The 22,825-nt window shown below is 42.7% G+C and overlaps 1 protein-coding gene across 4 annotated transcripts in view; it reads right to left on the bottom strand.

Moving 5' to 3' along the window:
- The window catches only part of DST (dystonin), a 496,581-nt gene that overhangs the window by 393,634 nt on the left and 80,122 nt on the right, over positions 1-22,825 (bottom strand). For all 4 annotated transcript variants that reach the window (XM_065886378.1, XM_065886379.1, XM_065886381.1 and 1 more), the window contains exon 4: positions 5,771-5,978. In XM_065886378.1, the coding sequence (XP_065742450.1) occupies positions 5,771-5,978 (208 nt within the window). The remainder of the gene's footprint in view (positions 1-5,770; positions 5,979-22,825) is intronic.

Raw genomic sequence — 22,825 nt, 5'->3', positions numbered from 1 at the left:
GCTCCGGCCCGCGCCGCCCGGCCCCTCCCGCAGGCAGCGCCGCGGCGCCCGGGCCCCTCTCCGGCCCGCCCACCGGTCCACCGCGCGGCCAAGCCCGCCCACCCTGGACGCTGGCTGGCCGGCCCGGGTCCCAAGGGCGAGGTTTCTATTTGGGACCCACAACAGGTGCCTGGGAAACAAAGCCGCGGATCGCGCCACCCGCGCGCGCAGCCCCCGCGCGGCTCCCGGGAGAAGAGTGGGAAATACTCTTCGATCCGGCCGCTGTCACAGAAGGACCAGGTCGCTGGGACAGCGCGCGGGGGGAGAGCCGGGGGTCCGCGCCCCTGGCGCATCTGGGGGCGGGCGGGGGTCCTGACAGCCTGGAGAAGCCTGCGCCTGCGCGCCCGCCGCCCCGCGGCCCGGGGACCAGCCGGCGGTCCCTCCCTTCCGCCCCCCAGAGCCGGCCCGCGCATCTGCCGCAGCCACAGCCCGAGTCGATTCACAGCACCCGTCTCACGTTGTCACCTCCCTCCTTCTCCCTACCATTATTCACCCCACATAGCACTGGTCTCCACTGAATGTGAGTAAAATGGGTACAATTCCCTTCACTTTGGCATGTATCATATACTAAAGTGGTGAATTTAAGAGTCCACTGGAGAAACCGGTTGGTACCCAGACACGTAAACAGGTGTGTTTAAGAGGACTGACAGAAGTCAGCCGGCCTTGGAAGGAATCCTGGCTCCTGACTATGTGACGTGGCCAAGTTACTTATCCTGTCTTCATCAGGATAATCATATCATAAAGTTCATCATGGGCTTCCCTGGTGGCACAGTGGTTGAGAGTCCGCCTGCCGATGCAGGGGACACGGGTTAGTGCCCTGGTCCGGGAAGATCCCACATGCCGCGGAGCGGCTAGGCCCGTGAGCCATGGCCGCTGGGCCTGCGCATCCGGAGCCGGTGCTCCGCAGCGGGAGAGGCCACAACCGTGAGAGGCCCGAGTACCGCAAAAAAAAAATAAAAATAAAAAATAAAATAAAGTTCATCATATATCATCATATCATAAAGTTGTGATATCTCAACTTTATGATAACTTTATAAGTGTTAGTTGTTGTTGTTATGATTATTAGATGAACCATCTCATTGTTGACTCTCTGATTTATGACAGCTTCACCTCTGCCCACATCTCCCCTTCCTATTTCTTCTTTCATAAGTACTGACTTTTTGTCCTTGATGATTCTTTTTTCTTTTTCAATGATGTGAATCTGGATCATTTTCCATGAAATGTCAGATGGGAATGAGTACTCTTGGAAAACTGTATACTCTTGATAAAACTTACTTGAATTAGAATTGGAAAGCTTTACTTCTCATCAGTAATTGGCCTATTTTTGTTACTCCAAACAGAGCAAGACTACACTTCTCTTCTCTGTCCTGACCACTGATCTGAGTTTGATCCACTAAGCCTTTAGGATCACTAGAGTTTTCTTGCAACTTGTCATGTATTTATGTATACATTAGTTCATGAAGTAACAAACAGGGATCATATGGGACACCTTCTGGAAATGAAAGGGTTAGCAATTCGATCCCTAAGAGTCATCCCATATACAGACCACATATATACAAATGAAGATCTCTCAAAACTGTCTTGTCTCCCTCACAGTGAGTAAGGTCATTAAGGGCATAGTCTGATCTTTCATCAGAAATTGACACCCAGTAGCACCCAGTTTTGCGAATACAATCACTGCACACTGCAGTGATTTTAACTGTCTGTTGAAGGAACCAGTCAAAATGAACAAGCAGCATTTGGGGTTGTTGGTAAAAACAGCCTTTATCCCATGCGTTCTTGGAAAGATAATAAAGGATCAATCTGCTAATAATAATAGTGTATTCTATAGGGAAGCAGCAAAAGCAGAGCAGTTAGGAGCTTGGCCTCTGGAGTCAAGACGGCCTGAATTCAGATCCTAGCTCAACCACTTCCTATGACCTTGGGAAGAGTCTCTCCTCTCTCAGCAGATTTCTGGACTGAAAAATGGAGAAAATAATAGTACCTACTTCATAAAATTGTTGGGAAACCTAAATGAAATAACATATTAGGTGCTTATGAGAGCATCCAGCCATCAGTCAGCTATCATTTATAGAGCATTTTCCTTGTGCCAGGGAATCTGCAAAATGTTTTGCATTTACTACTTTAATCACCACAGCCATGATCTTTTGATAGAGAAAATGAAGCTGAGAAATGTTCAGTAAGTTGTCCAAGAAAACACAACTGGTTCATGATAGAGGAAGAATTAAAGTCCAAAGTCCGACTCTGCCAAGGTCCTTACATTCTAACGTCAAAGAATTCACATGGGTCCAATATCCATACTTTAAAATAACACTGTCACTGGGCTTCCCTGGTGACGCAGTGGTTGAGAGTCCGCCTGCCGATGCAGGGGACACGAGTTCGTGCCCTGGTCCAGGAAGATCCCACATGCCGCGGAGCGGCTAGGTCTGTGAGCCATGGCTGCTGAGCCTGCACGTCCGGAGCCTGTGCTCCGCAACAGGAGAGGCCACAACAGTGAGAGGCCCGTGTACCGCAAAAAAAATAATAATAACACTGTCACTAACAAACCATGTACCTTTACAGGCACTTCGAGACTGAAAACCCCAACTTACAGTATCCTGCAAGTAAGAACAGCAGATCTGTCTTACGATGATGTTAAAGGCATTTACAGTGGGTACAAAGCCCCTTTCTTTCCATGTTACCATGTCATTCTCACCTTGACCCTGAGAGATCAGAAGGGCGTATATTATAGTCTCAGATTTTAAAATGAAGATACTACAATAAATGCAAAAGCACTTTTAAAAATATAAGTATCAGACATGTGACACCATCACCAAAAAGACTTTCAGAAATGTACATCTGATTATGTCATTGCACTGCTTAAAAATCTTCAGGTGATTCCCCACCAGTTACAGCATAAATAGTCCAATCTCCTTGGAATTGCCCAAAAGCACCCTTACAGTTTCTGCTCTTCCCTACAAATCCCAGGCTTTAGCTACACAGATGACTTGCAGTTTCCATTTGAACCCACCTCCCTGTGTTCCTGTAGCTCCATCCCTCGGTAGTGGCCTTCCCTTTCACTCTAGTCCATCAAGCTAGTTAAATCTCCCCTCAAATAATACAGGTACTCACAGCCATTACAGCTAATCTCTCACCCGTGTTGTAACTGTCTCACAGCACATCCATGGTCATGTTAGACTAGAATTTCTTTCAAGGCAGAACTGTGTGCTTATCTTCATTTTATGCCAGAGGCTTAATAAATATGTATTAAATGTGAATGACTTAAGGGATTCCCCCTGACCATATGGTCTTTTTGACTCTAGACATTTTCATTCTATTTTATTTTTATGACCTTAAAAACAAATAAAAATATGAGACTTTCAATTCCTTTATTACTAAATAACGAACATGATGGATGGACATCCACACACCATTTCTGACCCTTGCCCCGTCTCCTACTAGGGATGAACTTCACCGATTGGCCGAGTTTCAGGCCAAGTGTGAAAATGCCTAATAAAATGAGAAGTTGAAATCTGAATGGTATGTTTTCCACTGCACCAAATGCCCTCAGATGCCCTGTTCCCTTATCCTCACGCTGGATGATCTGTGGCAAATTTAACACAAAATCTATCTGGATTTCACAGTTTAGCCACATGACAATGAAACAGATATTTGCAGACTGGCCCCTGAGCCTATGCTGGGGCCAGTGATGAAATGATTATGACTTGTGTGGCAACAGCCAATTTACCAATATTTATTTTAAACACAGTAAGTAGTACATGTCCATACTAGGGCTGCGTATTCTGTTTGTTGTTTTATTTTGTTTTGTTATATTTTTGAAGAATTAATATAATCTTAAAAGTATGTAACTCAGAGGTCTCCAGTGCACCAACTACCAGTAACTTCATAGTAAACCTTTTACAACGAGTAAGACATGGCCCCTGCCCTCCCAGAGCCTACAGTCTACTGACCCCAGCACCCACTTGTCCACTGCACCCAGCAGAACCCCCAGGTCCTCCATTCCTTCCCTACCGTCAGTGTACACTGACCACTACTACCACCAGCCTCTCCTGACTTCCTGTCTGTTAGTTTATATAACCTCATTCCCCCTGACAAACATATGCCCTTCCTTCTCTCATAAACCTTCCTTCACTACCAAAAGCAAAATACCCGTCTCTGCCACCTTTATCAAAACTCTCAAGACAGAAGGACCTTGTACCTTCCGTAAAAACGCAAAGGACAGGCATCCCAGGCTTTCTACTAAGCCCCAGCAATTTCTCACGCCCCCGCCTTTCACCCATCTTCCCTTTCTGCTGAGCCAAATATCTGGTACCCTGGTTCTGGCACTGTCTCCTCCACTCCCTTGGCGGTATCTTGACAGGGCAAGGAATCAGGCCTCGGTGGCCAAACACTTTTTGGTACTCGCCCAGCTCTGCACCTCTCCCAGGCCACCCCTGCCCACTCTCACTTGGCTCCCAAGCTGTCTCCATCCTCCCTCCACCCCATTCTCCCCCTCCACCCTCCTCTTCGAAGGCCTGGGTGAGACCAGCCAGCATCTCACAACAGAAGCCAGAAGAAGCTCAAAGCTGTTGCCCCAGAAACCTGGACTAGAGAATGGCTGGCTGGGCCCTGTTTGTTTTTCCCGTAATCAGAAAATCCCACTGGGGGACACTAGGGGGACTCAGCCACCATGATGGCTGGGACCTGAGCTAGTCCCCTCCAGCCCCCACCCCCACCCCCAAAGGAGTACAAGTACCAACTTTGCATGATGGTGGGAGGCAAAAGAAACTGAGTGGGAAGGGGCCTGGGGGAGAGAGTGGGGGAGGGGAGAGAGGCCCGATCCACTGCAGAAACCAACTCCAATAAACACCTGGCCTTTGGCCTTTGCAAGAGAGCTCCCGAAGACACACCCCAATCTACCCCATTACCATTTCCGAGAAAAAAAAAATTGAGGAACAACCACCCCAGAAAGCACAGCTCACATACACACAAACCACACAGGCATTGCAGGCGGGGGGATAGATTTCCACAGCAGGCTCAGCTTTCAGCCAAGTAAAACAAGCCATCACTTCTGGGACCTAAAGGCAGTGCAAGGGAACCCTGGGTAACAGAAACACTGGCCCCTCCCAGGTATTAATTAATCAGGGATGCATGATGGCTAAACCCTCAAGAGCACCAGGGGCAGAAGCTGCTACAAACACATGATGCTGACAGAGATGCTACACTTAAAAAAAAAAAAAAAAAAAAAACACACACACACACACAAAACCGCATCCAGGTTGCTAAAATACCCTCCGCAATTCTGGGTACCAGAACCCAGGAATCTACCCCACCACCCCCGTTAAATGTGGTCGCTCAGAGCTCCCATGCAAACATGGAAACGAAGCTTCCAGCAAACACACCGGGAATCACTGAGTTAATACTTTCAGATTGGCACGGTGGCGACTGCACATAAATAGGAAACTTCAATGCAGATGCCTGTAAATATCCCCTTGGTTTCAAAGGTATCGATTCCTCCAACTAGAAGACAGGGCCAAACAGCTTAGTCACCAGCAGGCAGGGCCAATCGCTCTTTTGATAAATCAGGACAGAAAGTAAACATGGTCATCCTCCTTCTCCACCTTGAGCGCAGATCTCTGCCCAGCGCATCAGCTCCCAGCCAGACAGGGCCCCCGGGGACTCCATGGGTGAATTTCCGCAACTCTCCTCGCACCTCCCTCTATCCCCTGCCCCCGCCCCCACTTGCTCTTACCTGCTATCCTAAGCACTGCCCTCTCCGCAGGGTCCAGCACCGAGCCCCCGTGGATCTTTCTTTTCGATCTCTCATGTTTAGGCAAATTCCAGGGTAAGGTATCTCCAGGAGCTGGAGATGCAGAGCCAGATTTCTGGCTGAAATCATCTTCATCGGAAAAATCCGCAGAGGAAGACATCGAGCAGCGGTAGGACGCGTTCCCGGAACTCTACAGGGGATGACACAGAAAAAAAGCATCAACAGCAAAACACTCACATCGGCTCGTCCATCTCAGCAGCCCCCTCCCTGCCCCAAAACGGAGTCCGGCATCCTGCATCTTCTTCAGCGCGGACGTGGGACCCACACCAGAACCGACACCCAAGGCTCACCATCTTCCCTCGGCCACGGCTCCGACACCGGCCACACGCCCCGGGCAGCTCCGGTTCATGGAAGATTTGCACCCAAGTGTGTGGCCTGCGGTCCTGCCACCAGCTCACAAATGACTGGCCCAACAATGAAGCCAGAATCCACAGCCTTCCTGTTACAAACCTATAGTATTTGGCTCCCCCACCAGGCCAGGACCGATATTTTCCATTACTAGCCTGCTGCTTAATTCATTAACGCAACTCACTCCAAGTTGCAAAAACAAAGCACAAATGCAGGATGCTGAGTCCCAATTCCTTTCCGTTTCCAGTCGGAGTCTCCCCTCTAACCAGTTTTGAGCCCCTCGTCCCCTTTAGTTAATTTTCTTCCTGAGCTTGAAGCTGGCTCCCAGAAGAGAGCAAGGAGGGAGGAAGGGCTGATTCTGAGAAGAGCCTTTTCTGAAGACCGGGAGGACACAAAAGACTGTTTTCAGAAGCCAAAGGCAGCGCCAATAAACAAACATCTGAACTCAGCTTAGAGTTCTTGAGATCATTTAAACTACTAGCAAAGTAACAGCTGCCAGTGACGGAAATGAGAATGATGCAGCAGCTCCCCTCCGCCCCTGGTCATCACACAGTGAAATGAGAAACGTGAGGCTTTGACCCACATGCTTGGCCTGACCTCAGTCTCCCTTCCAGGAACAGGAGCCGGTCTGCAGGGCGTATCTCGCATTAAAGGGTCTGTCTTCCCCACAGGGAAAAGGCACCAGACGTTATCCCTTCCTCCTTGGTTGAGTTAAGTTTGTGATGATTCAGGGAGCCACCAGCTTACCATGGAAACGAGGATGCTGACTATCTGTGCTGTGAACAGAGTTCTAAACAAGATAAAGCATCCAAGGGAAATCTTCACTTCCCCATTTAGAACTTTGCTGAGGCTCAAGATGCAAAACTGGTGTAACTCGAATTCCTGAAATGGAACTTGCGGCCTCAGACTCCTACGAAGCCGGTGGCAGGCAGGAATCAGTGGCATGGTCCCATCAGAGTAGAAACCCTGGGCTGCTCACAAAAGCAGTGGTGACACAGCAAAAACAGGCTCTGTGACAACATCCCAAGGCGTGTGGAATAAACCAGAAGTGAATCAGGACCTCGCCTCCATCTATTCAGGCATGACAGTCCTTATTCACTTCTACTGGCCAACACCATCATTTTTTTTTGTCTTTTTTTTTTTTTGGAGTAAAATTGCTCTACAATGTTGTGTTAGTTTCCGCTGTACAATGAAATGAATCAGCTATATATATACCTATATCCCCTCCCTCTTGGACCTCCCTCCCACCCCTCCATCCCACCCATCTAGGTCATCACAGAGTACCAAGCTGAGCTCCCTGTGCTATACAGCAGGTTCCCACTAGCTATCTATTTTACACATGGTAGTGTATTTATGCCAAACCTAATCTCCCAATTCACCCCACCCTTCCCTTCCACCCCATGTCCACATGTCCATTCTCTACGTCTATGTCTCTATTCCTGCCCTACAAATAGGTTCATCTGTACCATTTTTCTACATTCCACATATATGTCTTAATATACGATATTTGTTTTTCTCTTTCTGGCTTACTTCACTCTGTACGGCAGACTCTAGGTCCATCCACATCTCTACAAATGATCCAATTCCGTTCCTTTTTATGGCTGAGTAATATCCCATTGTATATATGTACCACACCTTCTTTATCCATTCATCTATCGTTGGACATTTAGGTTGTTTCCATGTCCTGGCTATTGTAAATAGTGCTGCAATGAACACTGGGGGACATGTGTCCTTTTGAATTATGGTTTTCTTAGGGTATATGCCCAGTAGTGGGATTGCTCGTCATATGGTAGTTCTATTTTTAGTTTTTTAAGGAACCCAACACCATCATTTTAAAAGTACACATACTATTTCCTGTAAAGTATCTAAGATTTACCTTTAGCTTTATTCTTTCCCCAAAAAAGCAATCTTCCATTTTACTTTACATGAAATGTCATCACCTTGGTTAATTATTAACTTATTTAGATTTTGTGTGTTTTCCTAGTGGCAATCATGTACTATGCAAATAAATAAATAAAATTGATTTTCTGTATTCGCTGGAGTCCACAGAGAGTTGTGAGGAGCATTAAGTCAGTCACAGGATGCTATCAACCTACTTTATTTTCCATGCTTTTCTGGAAATTCATCTTGAGCTCTCTGAGGCTGTGTTGCTGGCTGGATTGGTAAAAAAGGATGACATTCTTAAAGACTTTTTCAAAAGGGTATTGGGTTTCCTTGGTTGCCTTCTGTCTTCCTTAAAATGGCTTCCTACCTGTCCTTATGAAAGGTCATCTTTTATCTGTGAGCTTGTATTTCTTGTTGTTTCCTATACTCTTTCAGTGAGGATAGTAATTTGATTGTTTATCTTTACAGACAGACTTGGGGAATAACTGTTAAAGGACTGCCCCCATACAAAAATCCCTGGTTCCTGATTTTTGTAGACAGAGTAAATTTTTTTAATGGTTAGCATCTCAGCTGATGGAACAGCAAAATGTGATTTATGCCATGACATAAACACCACTCATCACACATAGCCAGATGGGAACAGTTACTACCCTGGACCCAAGGGTGTTGAATGGTGCAGCCTCTAATCTGGACGTGTCCTTGGTAAATGGATAAGAGAGAAAGGAAGACAAGAAAATCGGCAATACCTCTTTCAACAACATGGCACAGGGAAATACGGACACACGCAGACAGAGGAAAAGCACGCTGACTTATACACGACAAAGTCTCTCCCCTGGCTACGTGACTCGAGCGTTTTAACCATTAAAGTATTCAATTTTTCCCCACAATAATTTTCATGAAGACTTTTTAAATATAAGGTAAACTATACAAAATCAGGCCCATTTGAACCTTGGAAAGTGAGAATCGATTTTTTTAAATCATTTATATGTTTTGTATTCTGAGAATTGTATTCTAACCTTTTAATTCACTTGAATTTTTAGACATATGCACTCTTCGGTATAGAAATTTCTTTTTTTTTTTAGGCTTATTTGGTTGCTTTATTTAATTTGAAGTTTCTTTTTTTTCTCGGTAGTGTTTGTTTGAAGTTGGCTCTTTAGCAGCCAGTGAGGTAGAGACTAAACTGGCCACCTTTTAAGGGCTACTGAATTTAGTCTTTTAGGCTACAAGTGTGTGATTCAGTACATGAGCTTACTTCAGTGAATGAAAGGTTGTCTGTGGTTTCTGTCTTCAAATTTGGGGAAATTATACTTGGAATCTTAATAAATTTTCATTTACTGTTATGTCGGTGGCATTCATATCAATGAATAACGTAGATTTCATAAAACAAGCATTCCAGGTGGGATGCTGTAAATTCTGTCACTAACTTGTTCTTTCCTAGTATCAGGCAAACTGGCTGATCAGATAGCCGACTTTTTTTGTTTCTTTTTTGTTGTTGTTAATTCCTTTTTTATTGAAGTATAATTGATTTACAATGTTGTGTTAGTTTGAGGATTCTTTTTCAGATTATTTTCTCTGAGAATGGATTAAAATGAAGCTGCTTTGAAGTAAATTGACCCTCTAAAACTATTCTTTATTGATTTCAAATGACTTGCCAATTCACGTCTCTACCCTTGGGAGTTAAGAGGAATGAGTGTGAAAGTACAGTTCTCCTTTCTTATGGAAAAAGCAAACATATTCTCTGACCCAAAGTCCAGAGCCTAACCTTTGATGTGGGGCTTGGAAGGTAAGACAAAGGAAGTGGGCTCCTGGGACCAGCAAAACCCCGAGTTCCTCCTGTCTCTTCCTCTACTCCTGTTGCTTAAGGTTTGATTCCTATTAAAATATAAATATCTATGTCCATGATAGAAGATTGGTTAAATAAATGACAGTATACCCATACAGTGGACTACCCTGCAGCAATTAAACAAAAATGTTATTGGTCTACATTTAGCAAAGTGGGAAGGGTTCATATAGAATGATTCCTTTCAAAAATATCTGTGTGTATGTGTGTGTGCGTAGATAGACAGACAGTAAGATGATTTATAGATGAATAGGTAGATCATGATAGGTAGATAGGTAACTATCTACCAATGTGTAAACAGCAGCTATTTCTGGGTGATGACTATTACTATGAATGAATTTAGTTGTACTCCTTATAATTTTTTAATCCAAAACAAATAGTACACAAAAAGATTACTAAGAAGAAGAAGATACTACGTCAAGGGTCAGAGAAAATATCAAAGGTTGTAGGAGGAAATAATTATTTAAGTCAGTGTTTTTAACTATTTGAGGCTCACAGACACCTCTGAAAAGCTGAGGAAATCTAGGGAAGCCTCTCTTCAGATCAAAGCCCATCAGCAAATACACACAAACTTTGCATGTGATTTTATGGAATTCACTGCCCCAGGTTAAGCCCCCAATTTACAACCATGAACTGTCAACCCCATTTGGCATGTGTGTTGAAAATGGAAAAAAAAAGGGAAAGAATGTGGAGTATTCAGAAGAGGAGAAAGGTAATTAGGATAGTAAAGACAAAGTTGGCCCAGGTCATCGTTTTTAACATTTGGCTTTTTATTTTTTTTTAAATAAAGGACTGTGAAATACCTCTGGCCTGATATTGGATCTCTACAAACAACAACAAAAAAAAACCACTAGGTTGTGAGAAACTAAAAACCCAAGCATTGTGTCTTATTACAACCTACTTATTAAGGCAGTTTGAACAATTGAATTAGATCACCGAAAGCTTTAAAATGACTTTCCTAATTGCCAATTCATTCACGTGGTATAAAAACAACCCAAATCTCCTAAAGCCAGGATAATTACATAATGTGACATTTTTAGAAGGGGAACTAAACAATAACTCCTCTAACTGAAACCCCGGTGGGGGATCTGAGAAGTACAATGGAGCTGCCTACCCTGGAAGCTGCCCAGCCTCAGTACCATGAACCAGAGGAAAGTGCCAGGAAGTTGCCTCTGCCCCAAGCTGCAAGAAACAAGTGCAGAGATAAGGTCTTGGGAGGCTTCCAGATAAGGCTCCCAGAATCCCAGAGGCTGGAACGTGGTATTTCACAAACCCGCATACCTGAGATTTATGCACATTGCTGTAAGCATAGCTCCAAAAATTTAACCAAAAAGTAAAAATAAAAAGCCTATGAAGAATCAATTAGACAAATCCAGATTGGGGGGCATTCTACAAGATAATTATCCTGGTCTCTTCCAAAAAGGAAAAAGGTCAATGTCACAAAACATACACACCCCCAAAGCAGGGACTCTTCTAAATTTAAAAAGAAAACAAAAGCATAACAACAAAGTTATGAACCTTGATGGGAGCCTGTATTTCTTTTTAAGCTGAAAAGACATGTTAGGGACCATTGGGAGAATCTGAACCTGGATCATGGATTGTTTATCAGCTGATATTGGGAAATTACTGTTAATTTTCTAAGGTGTGCTAATGGTATTTCAGTTATGTAGGAACACATCCTTATTCATGCTGTCTGCACTTGTTCTCAGTTGTTTCAATGAAAACAGAATTGTGTTTATATTGGCATGTGGCAATAGGTTAACAGTAAGTCTTCACTGTACTACTCTCCCAACTTTCCTATAAATTTGAATATTTTCAAAACGAAGGGTTGGGGAAACAGAGAGCAAGGTCTTTTTTTTTTAAGTGTTGCTTAGTCTAGGCCTGTTCTCACAAGATCACATCACCCGGGTCTACATCCACGGTGACAGCACCCAGCTAAGTAATTTCCCATAGCATCTCCTCATAGAAACTTGGAGGAATCAAGGGACCGACTTCAAGGGGACCCCAGAGCAAGGTGATCTGCCTGCTTCTGTCCGGATCACAGTTTTAGATGGAAGAATATTAAAAAAGCACCTCTGTGTTATCCACTTACTACACAATCCAGTGAACACAAAGTTAGTATAATATCACATAATTTTTTACATTTTATATAAACCCAAAGAAACCACCAAAATTCAAAGTGAAGATCTAATTTTGTTTAAAATTCCGTTGATTCGCTAAGTACAAATACTAAGTTCTTACGTATTGCATAAAAATACGCAATCTGGCCCAAGACTATTATTCTATACTAGTTTTTTATTTGGAAATAAGTCCAAAAGCAAGAGCACATTATCTGATTTTAGAAATCCCAAGGAAAACCATCTCTACCACAAAGATATAGGTGTAGAAGAAAAGAGTTAAGGAAAATGTAAGAAAATGTGTTTAACCCCTTGAAGACAAAATGACCTAAGGAAAACTTTGGGGGCTGCGTGCTTGTTTTAGTTTTAAATTTTTTTCAAAACTAGTTGAACAATTCAGGTACTTGCTCATCAAATAAATAACTCCTAATCAGCCTCTTAACTGGAAGCCACCTTGAAATAGTAAAGGGGGGACTCTGGTTTGGCCGGGCCTAGGCTGGCCTTCACTCTCTCCTTTTAGGGGAGATTTGCAGGAGCCATACCCCAAAGAGGAAGGGGAGCCTGGTGAAGCTACAGAAGACGATGGAGGTAGTGGTCAAAGGGAGGGGAAGCTGGAAGGTTCTTGCATCTGAATCAGGGAGGAGTTTGGGGGGAGAGAGTGAATGAAAACCAAGGTTTCCTTCTGGACAGAGAAGCCCAGTTCATCAGCCTCTGAATGAAGAGCGCTGGGATTCAGGACACAAACTCTCTCTCTCTTACACTCTCTAGGGTGTAAGACTGTGCATTGATTAGAGTGTTCCTTGGTGTTAGGTTTCCGGGGCATCCGGGCTCACTGATGGGATCCAGGCAGGAGGAAGTGCTCCTCATCACTCTCCGGCAGCTGTGTGGGACGCTCTACAAGGTAAGCACCAAAGACTCATTTCCCGAGGAGCCTGGCCTTGGATTCTAGGCTGTCTTGGCTCAGCTCTAAGGCATTCTGCAAGACTTCCTTCCTTTCAGTTTAACCAGCAAGTTCTAACTCCCCGCATCACTTATTGAGTGACTGCAGTCAAGGGGCTGTACTGGGTATTTTCACTATCTTATTTGATACTCACCATAACCCGATAAGGAAACCTCCCTTAAAGGGAGGTTAAGTCACTTGTCCACAGCCATTCTGTCAGTCCGAGGTGGAGCCTGGATTTCCATCTGGGTCCTTTGGACCCCCAAGTGCCCTAGAATGTGGTCCCAGGCCCTCAGAGGAATACACAACATGCTCACAGCCCTCAACGATCTTACCATGGATGTGGAGAGCCCAAAAGGGTTAGACTTGCTCTGTGTTTAATTCAGTTCAAAGCATGGAAATGACCAGGAGATAGGTGTCAGTTCACAATGAGGAAAAACCATCCAAAAAGATACAACTTCTCAGAAGAGGAAAGGACAGCTGTGGGGGGCAGGGAGCTCCCTCCTACCCAAGGGACCAAAGCCTTCACTGAGGAGAACGTCACACTGACTCCCTGTTCTTTCAACACCAAGATTCTCTGGTCCTGGGTGCTCTCACACTTCCACAAATCCTCTCTCCAAACAGGACAAATAAAACAAAGACCATGTTAAGTATCAAAACATGAAACTGTATGAAAATTGTAAAAATATTTCAAAATTTTTTTGCAAGTCCACCTTAATGAAATTATATTAAAATTATATAAATAGAGACATCAAGAACTAGTTTGAGGAATCTAAAATATGACACAGATATCTATGAAGCAGAAACAGACTCACAAACAGAGAACAGACTTGTGGTTGCCAAGAGGAAGGGGGATAGGGGAGGGATGGAATGGGAGTTTGGGATCAGCAGATGCAAACCATTATATATAGAATGGATAAACAACAAAGTCTTATTGTATAGCACACAGAACTAATATATTCAATATCCTGTGATAAATCATAATGGAAAAGAATATGAAAAAGAAAATAATAGTTTGCATTTGAGCACCTGCAAATTGCATAAAAATATGCAATCTGGCCCAAGACTATTATTCTATACTAGTTTTTTATTTGGAAATAAGTCCAAAAGCAAGAGCACATTATCTGATTTTAGAAATCCCAAGGAAAACCATCTCTACCACAAAGATACAGGTATAGAAGAAGAGTTAAGGAAAATGTAAGAAAATGTGTTTAACCCCTTGAAGACAAAATGACCTAAGGAAAACTCCTGAGGAAGGACATTTTAAATAATATGCCTAAAAGAAAAGCAAAACATAACTCTGAAAATCGTCCCACAACACAGAAACACATTAAGAAGACCAACAAACACTGAAAACATCTCTTTACCTAGAGAATACTTAATGTTATATTTCAAACATGTTTATTTACATCAATCAATTAAAAATATATCTTAAGCACCCATAAGCTTCTGCCTTGGAGGAGTTTAACATCCAATTGGGAGAGTAAAGGTGATAAGAGAGCCAACTTATAACTGAATATTTTCATTTTATCTTCACGTATTAGGCTGAAAAAATAAGTCTTCCAGCTGAGTAACATAAACACATACATAAAAATATGGTTTATAGCCTAAAGTCAATTAGGAGAGAGGGGCTGATTCAGGAACAGTCTGGAGCATCTCTGGTCCCTTTGGAAGCCAGGATGGAGATGCAGGTGTTCCCTGCCACCTGCCTGCCTCCAACAGTATCATCCAAAACTGGCAATGCTGAGAGATGTGTTGTATTGGCCTGCCATTTTATTTTATTTTACCTTATTTTATATTTACTGGCTACACAGCACAGCATGCGGGATCTTAGTTCCCCAACCAGGGCTTGAACCTGTGCCCCCTGCAGTGGAAATGTGAGGTCTTAACCACTGGACCGCCAGGGAAGTCCCTTATTTTAATTTTTAGAATTTATTTTATTGAAGTATAGTTGATTTACAAAGTTGTGTTAACTTCTGCTGTACAGCACACTGACTCAGTTATACATACATATGCATTCTTTTTCATATTATTTTCCATTTTGGTTTATCACAGGATATTGAATATAGTTCCCTGTGCTCTACAGTAGGACCTTGTTGTTTATTCATTCCATATATAATAGTCTGAATCTGCTAATCCCAAACTCCCAATCCTTGGCAATCACAAGTCTGTTCTCTATGTCTGTGAGTCTCTTTCATAAATAAGTTCATTTGTGTCATATCTTGGATTCCACATTTAAGTGATATCATATGGTATTGTCTTTCTCTTTCTGACTTCCTTCACTTAGTATGATAATCTCTAGTTGCATCCACGTTGCTGCAAATGGCATTATCTCATTCCTTTTTATGACTAATATTCCACTGTATATATGTCCCACAGCTTCTTTATCCATTCATCTGTCCACGGACATTTAGGTTGTTTCCATGTCTTTGGCCTGCCCACTTTTAAAAACTAACTATTGGCAAAATTTAAAAATTGGGAATTTTACATGAAAATACAGATCCTAGAGGTAGTTTCCCCTTTTTAGAAGGAATGCATGCTTTCCAGGCTGATACAGAGCTTACCAGCTTCTTTATCCATTTATGACACCTGCCCCTGCAGGCAGCTGACTTTGGGCCCCTGCCATAAATTAAGGCAGGGGTGACATTGCTGCACTCAGAGATTACAAAATGACGGGGCTGGGGGGTGGAATGTGGGTATAATGGTAATCAATAAAAAGGGGCCGGCAGTTTACAAATAAAGGAGAAGAGAACTGAAGAGGAGGCTACAAAACAAAACCAAAAGAAGAAGGCTACCAAAGATCTCAGTTAAATTAGTGTCAAACAGAAATGGGTGATGCCATTCCTACTGACGCCCCTGTGCTGATCTCATTCTGCTCCATCCCCAGTAACCCTGGAAACAGGACCCACTGTATGACTCTGGAAGTGCTGGCCCATGAGCTCTGTGAATCTAGCTGGACCACCCCGCCCCCAACTACTGCTGAGCCCTCTGGTTTTGTTCCTGCCCCTCCCCATGCACAAGCCTGCTCCCCACATGTTCTTCCCACCCTGATCTAGGTCAGAGGGAGGCTTGGATGCCAAGCTCTTCAGACAGCCAGGACACGGCTCTGACTTCCACTGGTAAGAAGACGTGGGCTATGATCACGCCCGGAACCCTAAGGTGTTAGCACAGGATGTTTGCAGAGACCAAACCTCAACTACCATCCACACTGTTAGCCATAAAGTTAAAGATATGTGCATGACCTGCCAAGTATTGAATGTCGGGGAAAAGCTTTACAACCTTGGGAAACTGCTTGGCCTTTCTGGGCTTTGCTTTGCTCATCCGAGAAATAGGAGATGCAACAGTACATAAGACACAGGGCTGTGGGGGTGGCAGAATAAGCAATACTTGAAAAGCGCCCAACACATAGAGACCATTCAGCAAACCTGAGCATCACGTGATGTTACCTATTCACATCCTTACCCTAACATACCTTATCCACAATGGGTAGTATTAAGGTAACTAATAAGAAGATGGTGGGGAGTGGGGAGAAGGCTGTGTGATCCAGGAGCAGAGCACTAAGTCCAGTTAAGCCTATACGACTGTCACTCCAGGAAACTGGAAACAACAAACAGACACGGAGACTGGAAGTGACTCAAACTAGGTCACATTAACAGCCGCTCTCAGGAGGCAGACCCATGTCGTCCCCACATCTGTCCTTCCCAACCTTGGTTACTGAGCCTTCAGCCCTTTGGGATGCCCTTGTATCTTTCCAATGCATTCCTCTTTTTTTTCTTTTTTTTAGGCCACGCCACACAACTTTTGGGATCTTAGTTCCCTGACCAGGGATTGAACCCGGGCCCTCAGCAATGAAAGTGTGGAGTCCTAACCACTGGGCAGCCACGGAATTCCCTTTTTTTTTTTTTTCTTTTAAATTCAATTTTTTTTCTTTTAAATTCATTGTCTCCATTGTTGGAGACAACAACAAAAACTTAGACAAACACAATCTATAAAAAAAGCAATTCTATTCAATTCTTCCCTGTTGAAACATAAGCAAGGCTATGTCTTTACACCTTCATGTTCATTACATGTCTTCATTAATGAGACTCCGGATAACAGCTTATACACAGCCATTCTCTCACTTCAGTTACTACTGCAATGAAGTGGAAGAATTACTTTTTCATGAAAAAAAAAAGCTTTTATTATTGAACCGAAGCCAAGTCCATGAAACTTTAAGTACCTGGCTTCCACCACCTGAGGAAGACAGGGCTGGCTCCATGGCTCCATGTGCTTTCAGTGAAAATAACCCTGTGCCATGAGCTACACCTAAGTGGGACCAGGGAGCAGGGCCTGACACAAGGAGAGCCACTGCCGCAGAGCTGGCTGAATGGGAAACTCTGCCCAACCAGGATGCTTCAACCTGGAGGGTGGCAACCCAGTCCAATCACAGTGCTACATGCATTCCAAATGCCCTTCACTGATATTTGAGTTTTCCCAAAGATCCCAACCCCAGAACACTTCAGATCCAGGCAGAACAACCATGTAGTCCAAAGACCCTACATCTACAATAAGGGCTGCCCAGGTGTCCTCTGGTCTTTGTAACAGATCTCTCTATCTGAAGGTAATCTGAAAATCTTCCTCACTTTTAGGGAACTCTAGGTGTCCAGGCAGGAAGCAGAAACAGCCTGCATGCATACCTGGCTTTTATTTTCCACAAACCTAAACGTGTTGAGGCTAAGGTTACAGAAAAAGGCAGATAGCAGCGCTATTCACAATAGCCAAGACATGGAAACAACCTAAATACCCATCGACATAAGAACGGATAAAGAAGATGTGGTATATATACACAATGGAATATTACTCAGTTATAAAAAAGAATGAAATAATGACATTTGCAGCAACATGGATGGAACTAGGGATTATTATACTAAGTGAAGTCAGAAAGAGAAAGACAAATACCACATGATATCACTTATATGTGGAATCTAAAATATGACACAAATGAACTTACCTATGAAACAGAAACAGACTCACAGACATAGAGAACAGACTTGTGGTTGCCAAGGGGGAGGGGGTGGGAGAGGGGTGGACTGGGAGTTTGGGGTTAGTAGATGCAAACTATTACATACAGAACAGATAAACAACAAGGTCCTAATGTATAGCACAGGGAACTATATTCAGTATCCTGTCATAAACCATAATGGAAAAGAATATGAAAAAGAATATACATATGTATAACTGAGTTATTTTGCTGTACACCAGAAATTAACACAACATTGTAAATCAACTATATTTCAATTAAAAAAAATAATGCCTAAGGCAAAAAAAAAAAAAGTTCTCCTTAGTAATAAAGTTCTTACTTCCTAAAAAAGAAAAAGGCAGAGTGCTCTGGAGCAGAAGATTTTCCCAGCCTAAAAACTGTGCCCTTAGGCTAGAGGGAGCATCTGTGGATCCTGGAGACGGGAGCTTCCTGAATCCCAGAAGACGCCCCAGAGACGGGTGGTGCCTGGTGTGTCCAGGGGGCAGACTACTGGTCAACCTTCCAAAAGAATGCTGTCCTGAGAGTGACCTGGAGTGGCCTCCTGGGCCTGGGGAGCAGCTACGGGGGGCGGGGGCGGGGGGCACCCTAACCTGGAGACACACATGTTCCCTCCTATCCACTGCCACTCTGGCATCTTTCTAAGACCCCAGAACCTTAACACAACACCAAGGTGGAGGTGGAAGAAGTGAGGACCACCAGGTGCAGCTAGAGGGGAGACTGAGAGTCAGAAACTAAGCTGAGATGAGAAAAAAAGGGGTCTATCTTGTAGACTAAGCTTCAAACTCACTCTGTGGACACTGCCTGTTTCCTGACGTCAGAACCCCAGTCTCAGGAGTGGACCCCACAACTGTCTGCCAAGTGGAGCCACTGGCTCAGCAGCCTGCCCTCAGCAGCAGGTCCCAAGGGAGGAGAGACTCAGGAGGAAGCCCTGCCAAGGAGGGCTAGAAATACCTTGAGGGTCTGTCTGTCTGTCTGTCTCTCCCTCACACACACACACAGTCCACCAACAAAATCACCTCCTGCTCGATCTCCTCCTTTCCAGCACCAGTTTTCATTTTAAGGCTGTTTGAATGACTCTAGAACCAGAGAAGAAGGGAACTTACCTGCTTGCTGTTGCCACCTTATTCCAAAACGATGTTAAGGTAACTAATAAGGAGACAGTGGGAAGAGGGGAGAAAGTGGTTGAGACCCACGAGTTCTCCAGCCAGTACCCCAGAACCAGACATGGGGAAAGCATGGGGTGCTTAGGAAGATCCAGTAAAAGTGGCCACAGGTGAGGCTGGGGAAGCAGGTGGCAGATGAGGGCCTTATGTCCAGCAAATGATGACACCTGAGCTAAACCACTGTTCTAGGGGATGGAGAGGAGAGGATGGTTTGAGAAGTATTTAGAACTGAAAGTGAGAGGATGGAAAAAGATATTCAATGCAAATGGAAATCAAAAGAAAGCTGGAGTAGCAATTCTCATATCAGACAAAACAGACTTTAAAATAAAGAATGTTACAAGAGACAAAGAAGGACACTACATAATGATCAAGGGATCAATCCAAGAGGAAGATATAACAATTCTAAATATTTATGCACCCAACATAGGAGCACCTCAATACATAAGGCAAATGCTAACAGCCATAAAAGGGGAAATCAACAGTAACACAATCATAGTAGGGGACTTTAACACCCCACTTTCACCAATGGACAGATCATACAAAATGAAAATAAATAAGGAAACACAAGCTTTAAATGATACATTAAACAAGATGGACTTAATTGATATTTATAGGACGTTCCATCCAAAAACAACAGAATACACTTTCTTCTCAAGTGCTCATGGAACATTCTCCAGGACAGATCATATGTTGGGTCACAAATCAAGCCTTGGTAAATTTAACAAAACTGAAATCATATCAAGTACCTTTTCTGACCACAACACTATGAGACTAGATATCAATTACAGGAAAAGATCTGTAAAACATAGAAACACATGGAGGCTAAACAATACAAAACTTAATAACCGAGAGATCACTGAAGAAATCAAAGAGGAAATCAAAAAATACCTAGAAACAAATGACAATGAAAACACGATGATCTAAAACCTATGGGATGTAGCAAAAGCAGTTCTAAGAGGGAAGTTTATAGCAATACAATCCTACCTCAAGAAACAAGAAACATCTCAAATAAACAACCTAACCTTACACCTAAAGCAATTAGAGAAAGAAGAACAAAAAAACCCCAAAGTTAGCAGAAGGAAAGAAATCATAAAGATCAGATCAGAAATAAATGAAAAAGAAATGAAGGAAACAATAGCAAAGATCAATAAAACTAAAAGCTGGTTTTTTGAGAAGATAAACAAAATTGATAAACCATTAGCCAGACTCATCAAGAAATAAAGGGAGAAGACTCAACTCAATAGAATTAGGAATGAAAAAGGAGAAGTAACAACTGACACTGCAGAAATACAGAAGATCATGAGAGATTACTACAAGTAACTATATGCCAATACAATGGACAACCTGGAAGAAATGGACAAATTCTTAGAAAAGCACAAACTTCCAACATTGAATCAGGAAGAAGTAGAAAATATAAACAGACCAATCACAAGCACTGAAATTGAAACTGTGATTAAAAATCTTCCAACAAGTAAAACCTCAGGACTAGATGGCTTCACAGGCGAATTCTATCAAACGTTTAGAGAAGAGCTAACACCTATCCTTCTCAAACTCTTCCAAAATAGAGCAGAGGGAGGAACATTCCCAAACTCATTCTACGAGGCCACCATCACCCTGATACCAAAATCAGACAAAGATGTCACAAAGAAAGAAAACTACAGGCCAATATCACTGATGAACATAGATGCAAAAATCCTCAACAAAATAGTAGCAAACAGAATCCAACAGCACATTAAAAGGATCAGACACCATGATCAAGTGGGGTTTATCCCAGGAATGCAAGGATTCTTCAATATATGCAAATCAATCAATGTGATACACCATATTAACAAATTGAAGGATTAAAGCCATATGATCATCTCAAAAGATGCAGAAAAAGCTTTCAACAAAATTCAACACCAATTTATGATAAAAACCCTGCAGAAAGTAGGCATAGAGAGCACTCACCTAAACATAATAAAGGCCATATATGACAAAACCACAGCCAACATCATTCTCAATGGTGAAAAACTGAAACCATTTCCACTAAGATCAGGAACAAGACAAGGTTGCCCACTCTCACCACCATTAGTCAACATAGTTTTGCAAGTTTTAGCCACAGCAATCAGAGCAGAAAAAGAAATAAAAGGAATCCAAATCAGATAAGAAAAAGTAAAGCTGTCACTGTGTGCAGATGACATGACACTATACACAGAGAATCCAAAGATGCTACCAGAAAACTACTTGAGCTAATTAAGGAATTTGGTAAAGTAGCAGGATACAAAATTAATGCACAGAAATCTCTTGTATTCCTATACACTAATGATGAAAAATCTGAAAGAGAAATTAAGGAAACTCCCATTTACCATTGCAACAAAAAGAATGAAATATCTAGGAATAAACCTACTGAAGGAGACAAAAGACCTGTATGCAGAAAACCATAAGACACTGATGAAAGAAATGAAAGATGATACAAACAGATGGAGAGATATATCATGTCCTTGGATTGGAAGAATCAACATTGTGAAAATGACTCTGCTACCTCCAACAATCTACAGATTCAATGCAATCCCTATCAAACTACCACTGGCATTTTTCACAGAACTAGAACAAAAAATTTCACAATTTGTATGGAAACACAAAAGACCCCAAAGAGCCAAAGCAATCTTGAGAAAGAAAAACGAAGCTGGAGGAAGCAGGCTCCCTGACTTCAGACTATACCACAAAGCTACAGTAATCAACACAGTATGGTACTGGCACAAAAACAGAAATATAGATCAATGGAACGGGATAGAAAGCCCAGAGATAACCCCACGCACATATGGTCACTTTTTTTTTGATAAAGGAGGCAAGACTATACAATGGAGAAAAGACAGCCTCTTCAATAAGTGGTGCTGGGAAAACTGAACAGCTACATGTAAAAGAATGAAACTAGAACACTCCCTAACACCATACACAAAAATAAACTCAAAATGGATTAAAGCCCTTAATGTTAAGGCCAGACACTATAAAACTCTTAGAGGAAAACATAGGCAGAACACTCTATGACATATATCACTGCAAGACCCTTTTTGACCCACCTCCTAGAGAAATGGAAATAAAAACAAAAGTAAACAAATGGGACCTAATGAAACTTCAAAGCTTTTGCACAGCAAAGGAAACCATAAACAAGTCGATAAGACAACCCTCAGAATGGGAGAAAATATTTGCAAATGAAGCAACTGACAAAGGATTAATCTCCAAAATTTACAAGCAGCTCATGCAGCTCAATATCAAAACAACAAACAACCCAATCCAAAAACGCACAGAAGACCTAAATAGACATTTCTCCAAAGAAGATTTACAGATTGCCAACAAACACATGAAAGAATGCTCAACGTCACTAATCATTAGAGAAATGCATATCAGAACTACAATGAGGTATCACCTCACACCAGGCAGAATGGCCATCATCAAAAAATCTACAAACAATAAATGCTGTAGAGGATGTGGACAAAAGGGAACCCTCCTGCACTGTTGGTGGGAGTATAAATTGATACAGCCACTATGGAGAACAGTACGGAGGTTCCTTAAAAAAATAAAAATAGAACTACCATACCACTCAGCAATCCCACTACTGGGCATATACCCTGAGAAAACCATAATTCAAAAAGAGTCATGTACCACAATGTTCACTGCATCTCTAT

Source organism: Phocoena phocoena, chromosome 10, assembly GCF_963924675.1.
Source record: "Phocoena phocoena chromosome 10, mPhoPho1.1, whole genome shotgun sequence".
Classification (NCBI taxonomy): domain Eukaryota; kingdom Metazoa; phylum Chordata; class Mammalia; order Artiodactyla; family Phocoenidae; genus Phocoena; species Phocoena phocoena.
Note: the sequence above shows the minus strand (reverse complement) of the source record. Positions and strands in the feature narration are given on the sequence as shown.